Below are 19,397 nucleotides of genomic sequence, written 5' to 3'. Positions count from 1 at the left end.
CTTCTAAAATTTTCAAGGATATGTGTCTAAAAGAATCGGATAAGAACAAATTGTTTTATAAAAAGATTAATTTTATTTTCGCCTTTTAAATGGGTTTTATTCTATATATACATGCAAGTTCCTTGTGATTTGTAAAGAATAATCAATTTATGTACATTAATTTTTTTTATAAGTTAATTTATTAAAACACAATACGTTTTCACGATGATTACTAATTAAGTATATTTTGGCCATTCATTCAGCAAATCGAAGAGGCATTATCATCCAGCTTCTTTTGCAACATTCTACGGGTGAGTTTACATTGTTTTAGTAGAAAAGCGTCTCTACATTTTAAAATAATAAAATAATATTATTAATAAATTTTCGTAATAAGTATTTTTAGAACATTTATTCAGAATATAAAAAGGGAATAATTATGAAACAAAGTAATTTATATTCATTCAAAATTTAGAATTGTATCTTTCCTATAATTTTATTTGATAAATTAAAAAATTGTATGCTTATACTTTCAATACTTTTTAAAATCAATTTGTATTTTTTAAATTAAAAAATTTAAGATCGAAAATATATATTAACAAATATGTAAATAACAAAATTGTTCTTTAATATAATCAACTTAAATTTTTAAAAAAAATTTACTAAATCCTGTTATTATCATTTATACACATTAAAATTTTTGGAAAAATAGTAACTTTTTGTGTTGACCCGACCAACTCATCACCCTCCCCATTTTCCTTTTTTTCTTCTTGTCACTCGTTATTATTTATTAGTACTTCGGTATGGTACTTTGGTTTGTTTTTCTTCCTTTTTTTTTTTGTAATTTTATTACTTTTATTTTCGTTCTCTCTCACAACAAAAGACAAAACAAAACTAAGCCAGCTCCTCTTCCCTTGGAACACATTTTTGATCAAATCTCAACAAAACAACAAACAACAAAGTCCAATTCCGAAGGAACCCAAGATCGCGTTTCAGAAAACATTGTAGCATTTTTTCCTCAACCTTCTTCCTAACCCGCATTGGTTTGTTCTTTTTCGGTGAGTTCTACTACGGTCGTTTTTTCTTTCTCCACCATTTTCTTGCATTTCCCACATTCCTCTCTAGATCTGTATTTTTTTCCCAATTCATTTTGACTCACAAGTTTGATTCCTCATAGCCTAAAGTTTCATTCTTTTAGCATTTTCTTAATCGAACCCAATCACACCAAGAAACGATCCAGCCTCGAATGGCATTGTTTTCAATCCGTTCCGAAGCAATGTCGTGGGAAATGGTGTCGTTTCAGACAGGGTTCTTCCCTGATTTCGTTATATTTCTTCTGAAACCTTTTCTTTTTTGAAAAAGAAATTATTTGGAAGTTTGATGTGTGATGTGAGGAATGAATGCGTTGAAGCTGAACGGGGTTTTGGGAACAAATAAAAGAGACTTATTATGAGGAAACGGTGAATGAATGTGTGTGTATGTGCAGGAAATGATTGATGGAGTCTGGTGAGAGTGGGGGTTCGTCGGTTCGAGAGGTGCGTGCAAATGGAAACAGCATTAAAACATCAGAAGTTGAGGCTAAGCTTGATGAAGGGAATATTCAAGAAGCAGAATCAGCATTGCGAGAAGGCTTGTCTCTCAATTTTGAGGTCAAATTTTGTTTTCTAATTCTATGCTTTATGGTAGTTATTTGGCAAGACCTGGTTTTTGTTGCTTTATGATTTTGTATTGTCAAGTAGTAATTTCAGAGAACCATGGAGAAAGCTGATATTTAATGTCATGCCTTTTTTGTTGCCTAATGATTGCAGCAATCATTTCATTACTTTTTCAAAGAACCCTTGTTTTATTTTTAACCATCTTGTGTCACATCCGCAAGTGTATTGTGTAAATGAGATGTTACTCATTAGCCTAACTAAATGTCTAAACAAGAATTCTGCACTTTGTCCCCCTGCTATCCCCATTCTGGAGCTAGCTATCGAGACAAGTGATTTGTCTTGGGGTACAAGACTCTGATGCCAGGTCCCATTCTTACATTGCATATGGCAATACTTGTCAATTACCATTATCTTTAGTAATTTAATAAATATGAAGATTTTACATGCCCTGTTTGTTCTTGTATTTATTTATTTTTCCCTCAATAATTCAATCACATGCTTGGGATACGCTATATGATCTGTTAAATTTTAACAGGAAGCAAGAGCTCTTCTTGGAAAGCTAGAGTATCAACGAGGTAATGTCGAAGGGGCTCTTCGTGTGTTTGATGGGATAGATCTTCAAGCAGCCATACAGCGATTGCAATCTTCCCTTTCTGATAAACCAGCCAAGAAAGGAGGTGGCTCAACTTCCACGAGCTCTCAGCATGCTGCTAGTTTGGTGCTCGAAGCCATCTTCTTAAAATCCAAGTCTCTACAAAAGCTGGGAAAGTTCAATGGTAATTTTTTTCTGATGTGGAATAATTGCTCCAATCCTTCTCCACTTTTTTTATTTATTTTTGAAATTTGAGTCACATTGATAATGTAGATGCTGCTAGTGAGTGCAAGCGTGTACTTGATGCTGTTGAAAAGATATTTTCTCAAGGTATACCTGATGCTCAAGTGGACAGTAAATTGCAAGAGATAGTCAGCCATGCCGTAGAGCTCCTTCCAGAGCTTTGGAAAGAGGCCGGTTGCTATCCCGAGGCAATATCTGCATATAGGAATTCCCTTCTTAGTCAATGGAACCTTGATAATGATTGCTGTGCAAGAATTCAGAAAGCATTTGCTATGTTTTTGCTGTACAGCGGCGTGGAGGCAAATCCACCCAGTTTGGCAGTTCAGACTGAAGGGTCATATGTACCTAAAAATAATCTGGAAGAGGCGATTCTGCTTCTAATGATTCTTGTGAGAAAGTTTTGTCTTGGAAAGACAAAATGGGACCCCTCGGTAATGGAACACCTGACATTTGCACTTTCAGCATGTGGCCAAACCTCTGTTTTAGCAAAACAACTTGAAGAGTTGATTCCTGGTGTATATCATCGTATTGACCGTTGGAATTCATTAGCGCTGTCTCTCAGTGCAGCTGGACAAAGCAAAACTGCTTTGGATCTGCTAAGAAAGTCTCTGCACCGACATGAACGACCGAATGACATGATAGCATTATTATTGGCTGCTAGAATTTGCAGTGAGGATCCTCATCTTGCTGCAGAGGGTGCAGGCTATGCCCAGAGGGCAGTCAATAACGCTCGGGGTCTAGACGAGCATTTAAGAGGCGTAAGCCTTCGGATGTTGGGACTTTGCCTGGGAAAGCAAGCTAAGGCTGCTTCCTCTGACTACGAGAGGTCTCATCTTCAGGCCAAAGCTCTCCAATCATTGGACGAGGCAGCTAGATTGGAGCAAAAGAATTCTGATCTAATTTTTGAGTTAGCTGTTCAATATGCAGAGCACCGAAATCTGCCTGCAGCTTTACGCTATGCGAAGCAGTTCTTTGATGAAACTGGTGGATCTGTATTGAAAGGATGGAGATTGCTGGCTCTAGTTTTGTCTGCACAGAAAAGATTTTCAGAGGCTGAAGTGGTGACAGATGCTGCTTTAGATGAGACTGCAAAATGGGAGCAAGGTCCACTTCTCAGGTTGAAAGCGAAGCTGAAGATTTCCCAATCACGACCCATGGATGCTATTGAAACTTACCGATACCTTCTTGCATTGGTTCAAGCCCAGAGGAAATCCTTTGGACCTCTCAGAATTAGTTCACAGGTAATATTCTGTGTGCCAACTTTTTGTCTCTTCCAGCCCTTAGTTTATTTAAATTTGATAATAGCTAGTCACATTATATCAAATTGTTGTTTAAAATGATTGAATGAAAAATTGAATCGGTTTTCTCCAACAGATATGTTCATAGCTTTGTATGACTAATCATTGAAATGATTTTTCACCTTTATTATTAACTCTTCGCAGGTGGATGACAAGGTAGACGAATATGATGTCTGGCATGGCCTCGCGAATTTATATGCAAGCCTTTCTCACTGGAAGGATGCTGAAATATGTTTGCAAAAGGCCAGAGAATTAAAGGAGCACTCAGCAGCTACAGCGCACACTGAAGGCAAGAACAGAACCTTTTTGCTGTTAGATTTTCTATTTCGGCATGTTGAACATACTTTGTGAGGCAAGAACAGATCCTTTATCTGTTGGTAGAGCATAATCCCATCAGAAGCTGGAATCAGTCAGAAGGCTATAGAATAATGTGGTTGAATGGCTTTAATGTTTGATTTTTTTTTATTTTTTTTTTTTTTTATCTTGTGATAGTTTCTATTTTGTGATTTCACCAGGTGTTATGTTAGACGGCCGCGGACAAGATCAAGAAGCTCTGGCCACTGCAACAAATGCTACAGTGCTTGAATCAAGCCATGTTCCAAGCAAGATATTGATGGGTTCTTTGATGATGAAAATGGGTCCGAAAGCTTTGCCTGCTGCTAGAAGCCTTCTTACTGATGCACTCAGAGTCGAACCAACAAATCGTATGGCTTGGTATCACTTGGGACTGACACACAAGTCTGATGGCCGAATGGCCGATGCTGCTGATTGCTTCCAGGCAGCATTCATGCTTGAAGAAACAGATCCCATTGAAAGTTTCAGCACTTTGCTGTGATTGCATTCCGTCACTAAATGCTATAATATGCTTTCATATATTCTCACCCCATCATTATCAGTTTTGAAACTGTATCCTATTTCTTTTAACTCCTTTTTGTTATGGATTATTCTCATCACAAACTAGGTTCAAAGGGAAAAAAAAAAGAGAAAAAGAGGATTGAATTTAAAAATTACTTAGGCGAAAATAAGTTGAGGGATATTTGATTAATCCGGTGGTAGGATGGATGAATTGTAAAGTACTTAGGGGATATTTTAAAGTTGTTCACTTTGTGCAGTCTTGTAAATGTATGATGCTTAACCAAGATTTATCATATATATAATTTTTTTTTTTCATGGTCATGACCATATTTTGTTTCGGTTGAAGAGAGTTTTCATTTTGTAAGAATTTAAATCAATGCTAACCAAATTGCATAAATAAAGAAGGAAAGGGAGAGAGAGAAAGAGGGGGGGGGGGGATTAAAGTTCAAGTATTTTAACGAGTAATTGTTATTGTTGTTGTTATTATTATTATTATTGTGTTGATCTTGGATATTAAATCCATTTTATTTTTTAGAATATGAGATTGAGTAGAACAGAGAATAATGTTGATGTGTATTTACATGTGTGTATACAACAAGAACAACGAAGCTATTTATAGATTATAGTCAGCAACAAAGTCAAGGAAAGTAAGTATAAATGGTAGTTGGAGGTTAATTGTTGAACTGCAAGCTAGTGTTATTGTTGATCTTCATTTTATACAGGTTTGACTCTGACATCCTCAAACTCAAGTGGTAGGCATTGAGAGCAACTTGAGTGTGGAAACTAAAGTGTGAAACTGTCAAGGATTAATAAACCTTCCGTTAATGCACAAGTTAAGTCCTCAATAACGGTTGATTATTTCCCCGTTCAATAAACTGATTTGCTAGAACAGGTAAGAAATATTCACAACTTATATATTTGGTGGAACCAAGAGATGTTAACTACTGAGTTCGAGTGTCTAGGAAAATATTAGCTTAATCCCGAAATCCGATCAGGGAAACCAAATAAAATTAATCTTATGAAACAATCTTAAAACTCATATTCAGGTTTCTAACTGCTAATATAAACATAGATAAACAACTTAGTGGAGACAACATATTGTAGAAGGCGAAAATGCCAACGGCAGAAAGAATGCAAAGTTGCTCTCTCTATGACTATGATCATTGTGCTCAGAAAATGCATGTATTATCGTCTCCTACTTTGCTTTGGACAGCACGTAACACATGGTGGTGGAATACTGGAATCTTCTCAGCTCATCTCTTTGCATAAACTCAATGAACCAAAGGCTGAATGTTGTCCTCGTTGTCAAGATCGGGAAGCTCAGAACTCACTGAGAATTTCATCCATCTCTTTTTCTCCAGAAATTTGAGGCAGGGCTGCAATACAAGGCCAATTGCTGTGGCGATGAGGCTTATAACCATTACTTTGAAGGAGGAGAATGCCAGCACCACACAGATCAATATTGTGGGAGGAATGCACATGATAATCATTCCAGCCGTTCCCCCCGGAATCTTGTAAGGCCTAGGTGCATTTGGCTGCTTGATCCTCAACACTACAAACGCAATAAACTCCAGGATCATTCCGAAGCAGTACAAGAAATTCTCGGCAGCCACGATCTCCTGAAAGCTCAACCATGACAGCAGGATTACTCCTGAGGCTGAAAAGAGGATTCCAATAAGAGGTGTTCCATAGCGTGATCTCTTGTTGAAGAACTCGGGCAACATTGCCCTCTCAGCCATCCCTAGAAGTTGGAAAGAGTCACTGCTCATTTCGGCAACAAACATTCCCATATTTGACATGGCGGCAGCAGCCTGAAGCCACCATCTCAACCAAACTCCTCCAACAATCATCGCAATATCTGAGAAGTATCCGTCCGTCCACAACTCCCGATTGAGGGGGACAGCACCGGTGCCGACTAGAAGAGGGAGAAAATACCCCAGAACCACCAAGATCAAAGCGTAAAAGAGAGCCTTGGGAAGAGTTTTCTTTGGATTTTCCACTTCTCCGGCAAGAGTACTTATGGAGTCCCAATAATTAAGGTTCCAAAATAGAGTATTCAGATACAAATTCCAATCAATATCATCCACATTTGCCGCATACCATCTCGAGGGTTTCAAGTCAGGAATGGCCAGTAATCCCATAAAAACGAATGGAAGGAGTGAGAAAATCCCCAAGAACACGGCAACCCAACCAACAATGGTTAAACCCCTATAGTTCAAGTAAGTGAGAACAAAAGTCAAACCCCATGTAGCAACAACCCTTGGAACTCCATTACCTAATGCAGGGATTCCTGATTTAAGATAATCAAGAAACAGCACTGGATACAAAGCATTATCAATCACACCACTAAGCCATTTCATCCAACCTTGCTGAAACCCCCAATAGTCCCCTAAAGCAGAAGAGACCCAAACCACATAGCCACTGTTCTCAGGGAACATGGTACCCATCTCAGCAGTGATGAGAGCCTCAGGAACACTCCATATGAGTGGGAAAACCAAGAATCCTACAAGGGACAAGAGAGGACCTGCTGCCTTCACAGTGTCCTCAACCCCAAAGGGTCCACCAGATACTTCATAAAATATGAGGAACACCAAAGGAAGAACTGATACTTTCCTAGCATGGTTTCTTCTCTCTGGAGAGGGTGATTCGCCAACTGCCACATATTCATCACCATTGGAGACCCCCATAATTGCTTCAGAACCTTCTTGCCTATTATCAACTGCAATTCTCAATCTCTGCACACACAGTAGGAAAGAGGGGGGGGGGGGGGGAGTGTTCTCAATCTCAGAAATTAAACAAAAACTAAAACATAATTCTAAAGGTAGCAAATACCTTAAAGCCAGTCAAATACATGGCAATTTAAGAAAAAGATCAGGCTTGGACAAATTTATTTACCATCAAAATTCGATCCATCAATTCATTCATTCATTCATTCATGCAGAGGCTAAAAAATTGAAGTAAAAAAGTTGAATTTTGGCTGTAGCAGAGTCGCATGGATCAAAACCGCATGAAATATCAATTGAATTGGTGAAAGCATGAAAGAAAACGCGCAGAAAAGAGAGGGAAAGAAGAAAAGGAAATGGGGATAAGAACAAACCAGGGAAGATGAGGAAAGCGTTGGAGGGTGGAAAAGCTGAAGGAGAAGGCTTGTTCCATTGAAGAATCCAAAGGTTTAGGAGAAGATGCCAAGTTCAGCTGCACAGTCACCATTCACAGGAGCATACAAAACAAAAGCAAACTCAGAGCAAAGCAGAAAGCCTACGTTCATCGAATCGATAGTGAAAATTAAGCTCAACATTTTAATCTTATCCAAAATTAAATAAAATTGTCTGCTGTATATAACGAAAATTGAAAAGTAGTTTGTGGTATATTATTTGTTTGAATGATTTGAAAAAAAAATGGTCACTCTATCAATATGGAACTATTATATAAAATATTTATTTAACCTCAATTTTGTCGAATTATTTTTTGACCACTACTTTAGAGATACTATACTTCTCTGAAAAAAAAGTACTGATGAATTCAAGTTGTGTAAATAAATAAATTAAAATTCATAACTCTTAAATAGAACTATTGTAGCCAATGAATTATAACTCAATAATCTTTTCGTACTTATTTAGAGATAGCAAGAATTAGGGGTGGCAACATGTATCCTATCGTAGGTATTCAATCCGACCTCACCCGATCGGATAGAATTGTCAATCCGATCCGCAGCGGGTAGAGTAGGGTGTAGATTGGGTTTTCGTGCGGGTCAAATAAAGTACGGATTAAGTCTCAACCCTATCCGACTAACTTGTATATTTATATAAAAATATGTTTTAAGTGGATGTTGAACCAAAAACTTCTCACTAAATGTAAAAGATCTTTAGTCATTAAAAAATCATTAATTGATAATTTAATATTTTTTTATATAAAAATCAGTTCTATTTTAAATTATTATGAAGTTATATAATAATTTTACATCTTTTTTGTAACTCGTGAGTAGAATCAGATACCCACAGATTGAGAACGGGTAGAATTAGAATTGAGATATTCTAAACACATAAGTAGAGTTAGAGTTTGCTTCAAACCCTACTTACCCTACTCATTGCCACCTCCAGCAATAACCACCAAAGATATATATATATCGAGTTGTTACTTGTTACTATAGGAAAGGAAAAGGTTAGTTTTTTATTTATTTTCTTTATGAATAACCAGTTTCACATTAGAAGAAAAAAAAAATCTCAAATTAAAGATCCTATAGCTAAAAGACTTTCATAGTATATATTCATGGTTGTCTAAAACTTATTTATTACAAGTATGAAGAGTATATGCAATTGGATTAAACCAAAAATATTATAGATGACATCTGACTACATGGGCACGGGAGCATGGCCACCTTGGAGAAGAATACGTTGCATGAAATCCATATCAATGGTGGTGTGATTGAAGTGATGGTTAGAAGAGGGTGTGGCATGAGCACGGCAAATAGGACAAGTTGAATGGGAACGGAGCCACATATCAATGCATGGGACATGGAAAGAGTGCATGCACTCTGGCATCCTCCTCAACTCATCACCCTCCTCGAACTCTCCCAAGCACACTGCACATGTTGTGCAATCATCATCTTTCTTGTCGTACTTGTGGGATGGGATCATATGCGCCACCGAATTCAAAGTACTAGATTGGGTGCCGGCCGGCGGGGACCGAGCCTGCTCTTGTTCGGTTGTGAGAGGATGGCGGATGCACAAGAACATGGACATGCATCGGTATATTAGCAGCACAATCACAGCTGAACCCATGCCAGCTAGCACGGAACTAACATTGCTATTGAATAAAAAACCACCACCCCCATCATCATCACCATCCGCCATGTTTAATTCCCCACTTTAATTTGCGGGGATATAGGCGAGGGTGATGATCTTGGAGTAATTGGATTAGATCAAGGAATACATAGCTGGCCGAGGAATGCGCATTATATAGAATATCATATAGACGGTGAATGCGAGTGTTTTTTGTTGTTTTTACATGTGTCTTCTCGGTATTTTGCTTATTTTGTTGTCGTTTCCTTTTATTAATGTTTTCAAGTATACATGAAGTCTATTTTATTAAACTTAATAAATTTTGGCATACCCATTTAGTGATTTATTTATGGCAGAAATTTAGGTGCAGTTGACTTTACATGAAGTTGATAATTGAGAGTTATTAGATGATTTAGTTGATTTGACTAAAGTTTCATCTAAAAGCTATCAATTTCACATGAAGTCGACTGCACCTGAATTTTCACCTTTATTTATTGGTGAAAACGTGAAGTTGTTGATTGCTGAGATCAAATTTGACTAAATTTTCATTTAACGGCTCTTTGTTATAAACTTTATGTGAAGTTAACTATATTTAAATTTTCACTTTATTATAATATTAGGATCATATTCAGAATTAAATGAAAATCTTATCATGTATACGAATCTAAATTCTAATGAAAGTAATTTGATTTTTTTAGGTAAGTTTATTTAATTTTTTTAATAAAAAAATTTAATAATTAATTATTTTTGTTGAACAAAATTAATTTTTTATAGATATAATATTGATTTTATTTTTTTATGATAAATTTTGTCATCTTTTAATTATTTTATAGTTAGAAATGATTATTTTCTGATGTTAGTATTTAATAAATAAAATTGATGACAACAATTAAGATGTTTAAATTCTATGGATGAAAAAATAAAAAATTATAAAGACAAAAAATGTCATATTTTATGCGATGAAAGACATACTTAATATCATTTCTTATTTAGGTTAACGGGATAAATTACACGGAGTCGACGGTAGTAAGACTTAAATAAATGTAGAAATGTTGAAAAGGGTGAAGTGGGCGTCGGTGGCAAGTAATGACACGTGCCAGTGGCACACAACCTTTGGGTGATTGCCAATTTGCCATGGGTTTGCTTGCTGCCATCTCAAATTGCTTAAGTATGCACGGCCACACATTCTCACTTAGTAAATAGTAACAGTACTTATGAGTGTTTGGCACCCACTCACACTCTCTTGCTTCTTCACTTGGGAGTTGGGAAGGGGAATCAAGCAAACCAAACAAAACAAAACAAAACAAGCTTCTACTTACTGCTGCCTCATTACTTATTAGAGTAAGAGAGCGAGCGAGTGAGTGTTGGTTTTGTTGTTATTCTCTCTTTACAGCTCAACCACAACCTCAACCTCCACCTCCATTCTCATCGCAGATCGAAATCCATTTTCTCTCCCCAAAACAAATATCATCGCCGATCCAAATATCTCTTCCGCCTCACCTCTATCCAACCATTGCGCATTCGCATTTCAACTTGTAACTGGTAATTCTCTCTCTCTCTCTCTCTCGTTTTGCTGAATTTGTATTTACAAGTAAGTAGGTAGGTCTTCGAATTTAGTTTCTGAGGTCTGTTTTACTCCGATTGTCTTCGATTGGGGATTTATCAAATGAGAAGCTTCAATAGTACATTTTAAGCTCAGGATGAAGAAGATATATTATTCCTTGTTATGATTTATCAAATTTTAATAATAACGTATAGTGAGAGGATAATGTTGATGCTTCTGGTGCTGCATCAATCAACTTACCTTATAAATAGCTCTATCGGATACGCAGGGGCGATTAACTGGCTTAGATATTGTTCACAGATTTCTACGGTGTATCTAGTTTAGTCACATTTTCTGCTTTACTTTTATGGTCGGAATAGTATGTTGGTTTGTTTGTTTGGTTGCAGTATTTTCTTATCATACAATAGATTCTGTGATGAAGCTTGATAAAAATCTCTTCTATCCTGCTCTACTCATCTGTTGTTTTAAGTTAAATTCACTGTTCGGCAAAACCTGTGGATTTTCCTTTTGTTTGTTTAGTTTTGTGTGTGTTCAGCTCTTTATTGGTTTTCTGTGTTTAACTATGTGTTTTCCTTTTCCGACAACATATTACGATGACTTGAAGTGGTCCCTTAATAATTAATTATTAACCAGTTTGCATTTTTGAAAAATGACTACTGCCTTGATGAATTCTGTGAATGTGATCATAATTTAATGATTTTCAATTCTTAAGGTAGGTTACCCGAACACAGATGTGGGAACGCGGTGTTTTATCCTGTTATCTTTTTCCTTACAGATTCTTTGGTGTTTTATCTCATTGAAGTTTGGATCTTTAAGTGGGGGGTTCGTTTAATAAGTTTTGAGGAAACAGTATGCCTTATGGCCATTTTTTTGGTAGTATACTATTTTCCAAATAATTCAGTTTTCTGATAGAACTGTAATGTTCAAAAGTGTGAACTGAAACTTTTGTAACGTAGATCCAATCATTTGCTTATTTTTATTTTGTATTTGCTAAAAGAATCGAGGATGCTGACTTACGGTATTTTGCATGTCTTAGTTTGACACTTTTTCATATGAAACTGACAGAACACTTGTCTTGTGTAAGATATGCTTGTTGAGATTTCATGTATAAGCGATTTAAACTGTTTCTTATTTTAAGTTACATAGAAACTGCTGATATGCTATGCATAATAGCAGAAGTTGATTTTTCTTTCTCATCTTTCTTGCTTAATTTGTATCTAATAACATTTGTCTTTTCAAGTTTGCTGCATTCCATAGCAGGCAGTGTCTTCATTCTTCTCCAATTGCTGGTATCATAACTACCAAGATAACTACATGGTGGAATACTTCTTTCTCAGATGACTCTTGGTAGCTATATTATGCTTGGACAGTGTTGCTATGGGCATTTGTCTGATGAAACAGAAATGGCTATGGCTTCTTTATGGTCTGATGATAAATATTCTGATCAATGAAAATGGTGCACTCAGTCCTGATGGTATATAGTATACTTCTTTTTACCTCCCATTTGTGACTAAAAAGTCAGCTATTCCTTGTTAGGGTATAGCTTTTTACTTCCCCGATGTATATGGCTTTTTAATATGCTTACCTGAATTTCTTCTGGTGTGGGACTCGGTCGAAATTATCATTGCCTTAGTCTTTTATGCGAAACTTCCTGACTCCTGGGTTGTCTTATTGGTAGTACATTGTTTTTCATTGTTTTAGGTCAGGCACTTCTCAGCTTCAGGACATCAGTTGTTAGCTCAGATGGTGTGTTGTTACAGTGGAGGCCAGAGGATCCTGACCCATGTAAATGGAAAGGAGTGAGATGTGATCCAAAAACCAAGAGAGTAACCCATCTGTGAGTTCCTAAAATTATTCTAATCGTTATTGCTTGTTTTTCGTGTCATTATATTTTAAACTTTAAGACACATACTATCAGTGCTGAAGCCTAACAGTAAAAGAAGTATACCTATCTTGTTTCAATTGAATAATTATTGGTTATCTTATCACATCTTTCATTTAGAGCAATTTATTTATCTTATCAGAGAGTTAGATTTAAGATACTAAGACGCTGGTTCTTTTAAAAAAATATATATATATGATGTTGGTTTATCATTAAAGAAAACCAGATTACACTGGCCAGTAGAATGTTTATGACCACTCATCCACAACTTCTATGGAGCCCTCTATCAGAAGTCTTTTTGCCATTACCATGTGGGGAATTTATATTGTGATTTAGAATATTTTTCTAAAGAAACGTTTTATCCTTGAAGCTTTTACTACTTGTGAATCATTCATAAAATTTAGGCCTTGACCAGATTCCCATTGTTTTAGTTTACAAATTTTATAGCAATGATAACTTTAATTTATGATGCATTATACCCTATTGAGTCTACCAGTTTTATATAATTAATTAATTATCTATTTATTTTAAATTCTCTCTTTTGTCTCACTGGTCAGTTTCCAAGTTAAGAAAAGTTGTGGTATACTCATGTTATGAAACTTTTCTATGCTATATCATGTTATACAAGTTTTTTCTCCAGAAAACTGTACTTTCAAGGCATTACAAGAGGCAGTTTGAAAAACTTGTCTATGATTCTATATTTAACATAGTTTTGATTTGTGATATTCTAGGGCTTTATCTCACCATAAGTTAAGTGGGTCTTTGTCAGCTGACCTTGGAAAGCTAGATCATTTGAGGGTTCTGTAAGTATTGTTTCCATTTTGAATGTATATTTATATTTTTAAATGTTGTTTTCAACGTTTTCTTGTTTGCTTTATTTGATGAACTAGTAACTTTTTTGGTATTGCAGTGCTCTTCACAACAACAACTTCTATGGGACCATTCCATCAGAACTGGGAAACTGCACTGAATTGCAGGGATTGTAAGTGTCACCTTTGAATCATATGCCAAGTTTTTGTCTCAGCGTTTCCACTCCCTTCCCCTTCTCGTTAAGATTAAACTGAGTATCCTAATTGTTGATTGTTGGTAATAGCTGTTGATTTGGATTGTACAGATATCTACAGGAAAATTACCTTAGTGGCATGATTCCAGGCGAAATAGGAAATCTTTCACAGCTTCAAAGTTTGTGAGTTTCTCTTTCTGGTTTATGCTCCCTGTTTTGCTTTGCATTAAAAATTGTTTGGGTCAGAAAGAAGCACTATGGTTATTGTAATTTTTATTCGTTGGTTTCATTTTTTGAAGAAAAAATGACCTAAGACCAAGCAGACCAACTATAAAAAAAAAAGGGAATATACAAGTGTTGTCTAGTGCCCGAGTCGCATAGTCGTACATTAAGATGGTCCAGTGTGACAGATCAAACTCATGTTTTCCTGTTCTGCAGGGATATATCAAGCAACTCCCTCAGTGGAAACATACCAGCATTGCTTGGAAAATTGTACAACATAAAAAATTTGTATGTAATCTTGTTTTCCTTATGTGGTTCTTGTTTCCTTATTCAAACCCTTTGTTGACGTGATGTTTAAAATTGAATTATGGTTATATTTGGTGCTCTGTAGCAATTTATCATCCAATTTTCTGTCTGGACCAATACCGTCTGATGGTGTGCTTGCCAACTTTACTGGAAGCTCGTAAGTGTATCTTTTCCTGTCTTCAGATCTATTTAAATTCTTTAAAATTGCAGCTTCTCTTAACTTATTTTGGCTGTCATTTTATCTTTTGTTATTAAGAACACATTGTCAAAGAATGAACTTACCTGGAAGCAGAAGTTGTACGGTGGAATCATTGGAATGGATTTATCAAATAATGCGAAATACATAGACCTATTTACCATTTGTTAAATTTGAACTTATTTATGAAGAAGGAGGGTTAAAAGGATTGAACATTTGACCACTTGGTCAAAGAGGATCTATTACTATCTCCTTAGCATACTCTCTCAAAACCTTAAGCTCTTATGGAGATCTTGGAATGCTTTTATATATTTAAACTATGATTGCTGCATGAAATGTGGCTAATTATGCATGCAATATAGTAATTCGTGCGTAGGGTCTACTATAAAGTAAAATAAGAGATATATGTTTGCAGGAAGTCAGGCATTTATCAACACTTGGATCCACTATTTGAAAATAATGAACTGAGGCATTGATCATGGAGAGTTATCATCCTAATTTCTGGTCAATTTTGGATTACATTAATTTTTGGCTTTTCCTTAAAACTTCATATATTTTTATTAATTGTTGGAATGTCATCTATTAAAATCAACCATATTTTTATCCAGAAAAAAAAAAAAGAAAATCATGTTCTTCTGATGACTTACGCATCACTAACTTTTCCCCTTATTTTGATTGTTACTATAAAATTTCATTTTATTTTGACCGGACAAAATTTTAGTAGGAATGCTTAAATGCAGTCCACCTGCAAGTTACGTTTCAAAATTCAAAATTATGTTTCTGGTCTATTTATGTTTTTCTTTTCTAAAAGCAATGTGACTACTGTATTGCCTTCTGGTACAAAAAGATGAACATAAAGTAGAAGTTTTTTGTTTGTTTCCTTCGTGAAACCATCCTATTTGATATTTGAAGTTATATTGTTCTGGTGAAATATGTATATTGAATGATCTATCTCGGAGCTTTGTGTTTATATATACATAATCACTGATCAATGGTTTAAACTATCCTAATGCAATAGTCTACCATCGATATTTCAATATTTTAATAAGTATGGCTTATTGCAGCTTCATTGGAAATCGTGGTCTGTGTGGGGTGCAAATTGATGTGACATGTCCTGGATCAAACCCTCAATCTCCAACCTCAGGTAACGAGGCATATTTATGATCAATGGTGTAATGGTTTGCTTCTCCTATATATATATATATGCCGATTTTTACCTATATGTTTTTCCAATTTGATCTTCAGTTTTCTGAACAACATGGCGTTATCTTTGCTTGAGTGAAAAATAGAAAGTTGAAAGAAATGTGGTTATAATACTATTTTCCATTTGTGGAACCAAGATACCTTTTCCATTTTCAACAGTATTATTTAAACAATGGGAGGCAAATCCAACTTATTTGTCTGCCTCTTGATATGTTGGCACTGTCCTGAGTGAACTAGATAATTTTTGCTTGTATGATTCATGTTGGATGATATTGCATGCTAAACTGGGTCACATTGTGGACTAACATCGTTTTACTGCGTGTAGATCAAAATGGAAAGAAGAAATATTCAGGTCGGCTACTTATCAGCGCATCAGCAACTGTGGGTGCTCTTCTTTCGGTGGCACTGATGTGTTTCTGGGGTTGTTTTCTTTACAAGAAGTTTGGTAAAAAGGACAGAATAAGTCTGGCAATGGATGTGGGTGAAGGTGCGTAGACCTTTGTGTTTCTTTTAGGCCTATTAATCTGACTTTATTATGCATTGACAAATCCTTGACACTTTTGACCCCTGAATTAATATCTTGTAGGTGCATCAATTGTGATGTTTCACGGAGATCTACCTTATTCTTCAAAAGATATCATTAAGAAACTAGAGACTTTGAATGAGGAACACATAATAGGGGTTGGAGGGTTTGGAACAGTCTACAAACTTGCAATGGATGATGGGAATGTGTTTGCTTTGAAAAGGATTGTGAAGTTAAATGAGGGTTTCGATCGGTTTTTTGAGAGAGAACTTGAAATTCTGGGAAGCATAAAACATCGCCATCTAGTGAACTTGCGGGGATATTGCAATTCACCTACATCAAAGTTGTTAATATATGATTACTTACCTGGTGGCAGTCTTGATGAAGCTCTTCACGGTAAGATCGTCATATTTGAAACACTTGTATATTTCTCTTCTTATGTAATCATTTAAGGTGGAGATGTTATGATTACGAAATCAATGCTTATATATGTTTGTTTGTGTCATTTTATTTGTTTGTATGATTTTGTGTGTGTTTTATTGTTTATCTCTGATGATAATCAGCTTAACCTTTAAATTAAGTAAACATATAAAACTTTCCAGATAGGTCACACTGCAGAATCATCCATGTTATTTAAGCATATATATTATTGACATTTTTTTGTTTCCGTAGAGATTGAACATGTGAATCAGCAATGTCTTTTGTCATGAAACACCAACTCAAATGTGTCCTTTCTGAGGATTATTCTGATGCATTTGACACAAGTTATTATAAATTACAAATTTTCAGTCAATCTTCCCTTGTTTACACTAAAACAAAGAGTGGTGCTTAAAAAAATAATGAGTTCTTGCTACCTCAAGATAGCCAGTTCTTTTCATGTTGCCCTTTATAGTATCATTTGTGGCTGATAAACTTGAAAACATTTGCCAACAGACAGGATGAATGTTGAAAACTTAATATAATTCCAAGATCTGAAAAAGTATATTGTACAATTTTTGGTACTCAAATCTTGCTGAAAAATAACTTTTTAAGGAAATACTTAAATGGTAAAAGCTCTTTTATGCAATTTGTTCCTGAACTTCATGTTGGAGCTTAAGAGTGTCCTCTTCACTGTTTAAGATTTATTGGGGTAAACGATATTTTTGTGCTGCCACTACACAGAAAAATCTGAGCAACTAGACTGGGATGCTCGCTTGAATATAATCATTGGAGCTGCAAAAGGGCTCGCCTATTTACACCATGATTGCTCCCCTAGGATCATACACCGTGATATAAAATCAAGCAACATTTTGCTTGATGGAAACCTTGATGCTCGGGTGTCTGATTTTGGACTCGCAAAACTTCTAGAGGATGAAGAATCTCACATCACAACTATTGTAGCTGGAACGTTTGGTTATCTTGCACCAGGTAAGCAATGTAGGATGGATATGCTGTTTGCATGATCATGGATGATAGTATATGTATAAGATCTTCAAGATCTACAACTGCATGAATATTACTCTGAGTCTTGGCTTGTCTTTTTTGTGTTATTATTATTATTATTATTATTATTATTATTATTATTATAAATCAAGGTGGGTAATGGCTCACACACCATAATAACATGGATTCTTTTCCTTTCATGATGTATTAAATTATGAATTGCACTTCTTTCAAAATCTATGCAATGATGTTAATCCTATGTTCTTCTGACCCTTATGTTATGAAGATTGAACTTATTGAAATGTATTCCAATCATGATCAATTGTAGATCTATGGCTGTAGATTTTACTTATATTTAAGTTGGTAAAAAAAGTCGCTGTACTTAATTTTAGTCTATGGTTTTCTTAGTAGTCTGACCAAGCCTCTGTATTTCATGGCAGAGTATATGCAAAGTGGTAGAGCAACTGACAAGAGTGATGTTTATAGTTTTGGGGTCCTGACTCTTGAAGTTCTGAGTGGAAAGCGACCAACAGATGCATCATTTATAGAAAAGGGCCTCAATGTTGTTGGTTGGGTAAGGCATGCTCTGTACTAGAAATCTTTGTCTGACAATATTCCCTGAAAATTGAGACTACATTGCCCTATGTTGTTAAACAAGCTTGTCCCCAATGTAACTAGCAGAGTTGGTTTAAAAGAAGAGTGGGTGGGGGTATTCGGTCAACTCCTATGAGTTAATTATGCATGTTTATCATCTGATATAGTACACAAGTCGTGTAGCTGATTTGTAATAATAAAGCAAGCTAGTAACTTTTATTTGGCTTTTTAATGCAATTTATTTTCCATTGCTGCAGTTGAATTTTCTAATTTCGGAAAATAGGCGACGGGAAATTGTGGATCCACTATGCGAGGGGGTGCAGATGGAGACCCTTGATGCCTTGCTTTCTGTGGCTATTCAATGTGTTTCATCAAATCCAGAGGACCGACCGAATATGCACCGAGTGGTCCAGTTCTTTGAGTCAGAGATCATGACCCCATGCCCAAGTGACTTCTATGACTCAAGCTCTGACTAGGTGCTTGCAAAAACAATAAGATAAACAAAATCGAAGTGATGTATTGAGTATGCACCCGTCTCACAATGACTAGCCTGCAGTGAAACCCTGAAAGAGGTTCAGAATCAAACCTTTTTTCTCAAAGCAGATTTGTGACGAATGATGGATGTTTCATTACTCGACTTTCTGACAGAAGTTAAGAAACAAACCTTTTTTCAGAGAGCATGGATTGATGCATTTTTTTAGATCCAAGTTCCACCATTCCTTGTGAGCGGATTTCTGCTAGGGTTTGTAATTGTCATCGCATTTATTTACCTGAATTAAAGTGTATATGAAATATGTTTAAATTGATTGATAACTCCCAGCTTTGGAAGTATTCATATTTTTGTAACATATGTTCTTGTAGAAGAATTTATTTATTGAGAGCTGAGACGTGCAGTGATTTGTACGTGCCTTATTGTACATTGTTTGTTGTATGTCTCCTTTGGGATTGTTATTACTGCTATTCTGGGGTTACACTGCACTGATATTGACAGTTTAGACGAGTTTGCAGCGGAGATTGCATAACAGCTGGAGCATAGTTTCTACTTTCTAGCCTCAGTACCTGCAGGAAATTTAAAAGGTTGC

The 19,397-nt window shown here is 35.8% G+C and overlaps 4 protein-coding genes across 6 annotated transcripts; 2 read left to right on the top strand and 2 right to left on the bottom strand.

Moving 5' to 3' along the window:
- The first annotated feature begins 791 nt into the window (after positions 1-791).
- On the top strand, positions 792-4,940 carry LOC112797933 (protein NPG1). Its single transcript, XM_025841051.3, has 6 exons — positions 792-1,034; positions 1,463-1,625; positions 2,167-2,407; positions 2,497-3,707; positions 3,909-4,053; positions 4,280-4,940. Exons 2-6 carry the CDS (start codon positions 1,473-1,475, stop codon positions 4,597-4,599), a joined length of 2,070 nt encoding a protein of 689 aa, XP_025696836.1. The 5' UTR covers positions 792-1,034; positions 1,463-1,472; the 3' UTR covers positions 4,600-4,940.
- Positions 4,941-5,512: 572 nt separating this feature from the next.
- On the bottom strand, positions 5,513-8,025 carry LOC112797912 (probable polyamine transporter At1g31830). 2 transcript variants are annotated; one of them, XM_025841041.3, is made up of 2 exons: positions 7,717-8,025; positions 5,513-7,354 (listed from the first exon to the last, which is right to left on the bottom strand). In XM_025841041.3, exon 2 carries the CDS (start codon positions 7,304-7,306, stop codon positions 5,891-5,893), a length of 1,416 nt encoding a protein of 471 aa, XP_025696826.1. In that variant the 5' UTR covers positions 7,307-7,354; positions 7,717-8,025; the 3' UTR covers positions 5,513-5,890. The 2 variants fall into 2 exon arrangements, with proteins under 2 accessions (XP_025696826.1, XP_025696810.1); XM_025841025.3 differs by having other exon boundaries at positions 7,515-7,896.
- A 946-nt stretch (positions 8,026-8,971) lies between these two features.
- LOC112797895 (RING-H2 finger protein ATL52-like) lies at positions 8,972-9,472 on the bottom strand. Its single transcript, XM_025841010.2, has one exon. The coding sequence runs from the start codon at positions 9,470-9,472 to the stop codon at positions 8,972-8,974; it is 501 nt and encodes a 166-aa protein (XP_025696795.1).
- A 1,072-nt stretch (positions 9,473-10,544) lies between these two features.
- Positions 10,545-19,232, top strand: LOC112797875 (LRR receptor-like serine/threonine-protein kinase FEI 1). 2 transcript variants are annotated; one of them, XM_025840988.3, is made up of 14 exons: positions 10,545-10,942; positions 12,205-12,438; positions 12,666-12,801; positions 13,578-13,649; positions 13,757-13,828; positions 13,961-14,032; positions 14,288-14,359; positions 14,463-14,534; positions 15,638-15,717; positions 16,102-16,263; positions 16,363-16,695; positions 17,461-17,706; positions 18,162-18,295; positions 18,573-19,232. In XM_025840988.3, the coding sequence occupies exons 2-14, from the start codon at positions 12,342-12,344 to the stop codon at positions 18,789-18,791; spliced, it is 1,767 nt and encodes a 588-aa protein (XP_025696773.1). In that variant the 5' UTR covers positions 10,545-10,942; positions 12,205-12,341; the 3' UTR covers positions 18,792-19,232. The 2 variants fall into 2 exon arrangements, with proteins under 2 accessions (XP_025696773.1, XP_029153532.1); XM_029297699.2 differs by having other exon boundaries at positions 10,598-10,942; positions 12,671-12,801.
- Positions 19,233-19,397: the final 165 nt, after the last annotated feature.

Source organism: Arachis hypogaea, chromosome 1 (genome assembly GCF_003086295.3).
Source record: "Arachis hypogaea cultivar Tifrunner chromosome 1, arahy.Tifrunner.gnm2.J5K5, whole genome shotgun sequence".
Lineage (NCBI taxonomy): Eukaryota > Viridiplantae > Streptophyta > Magnoliopsida > Fabales > Fabaceae > Arachis > Arachis hypogaea.
This window is presented reverse-complemented; position numbering and strand designations above follow the sequence as displayed.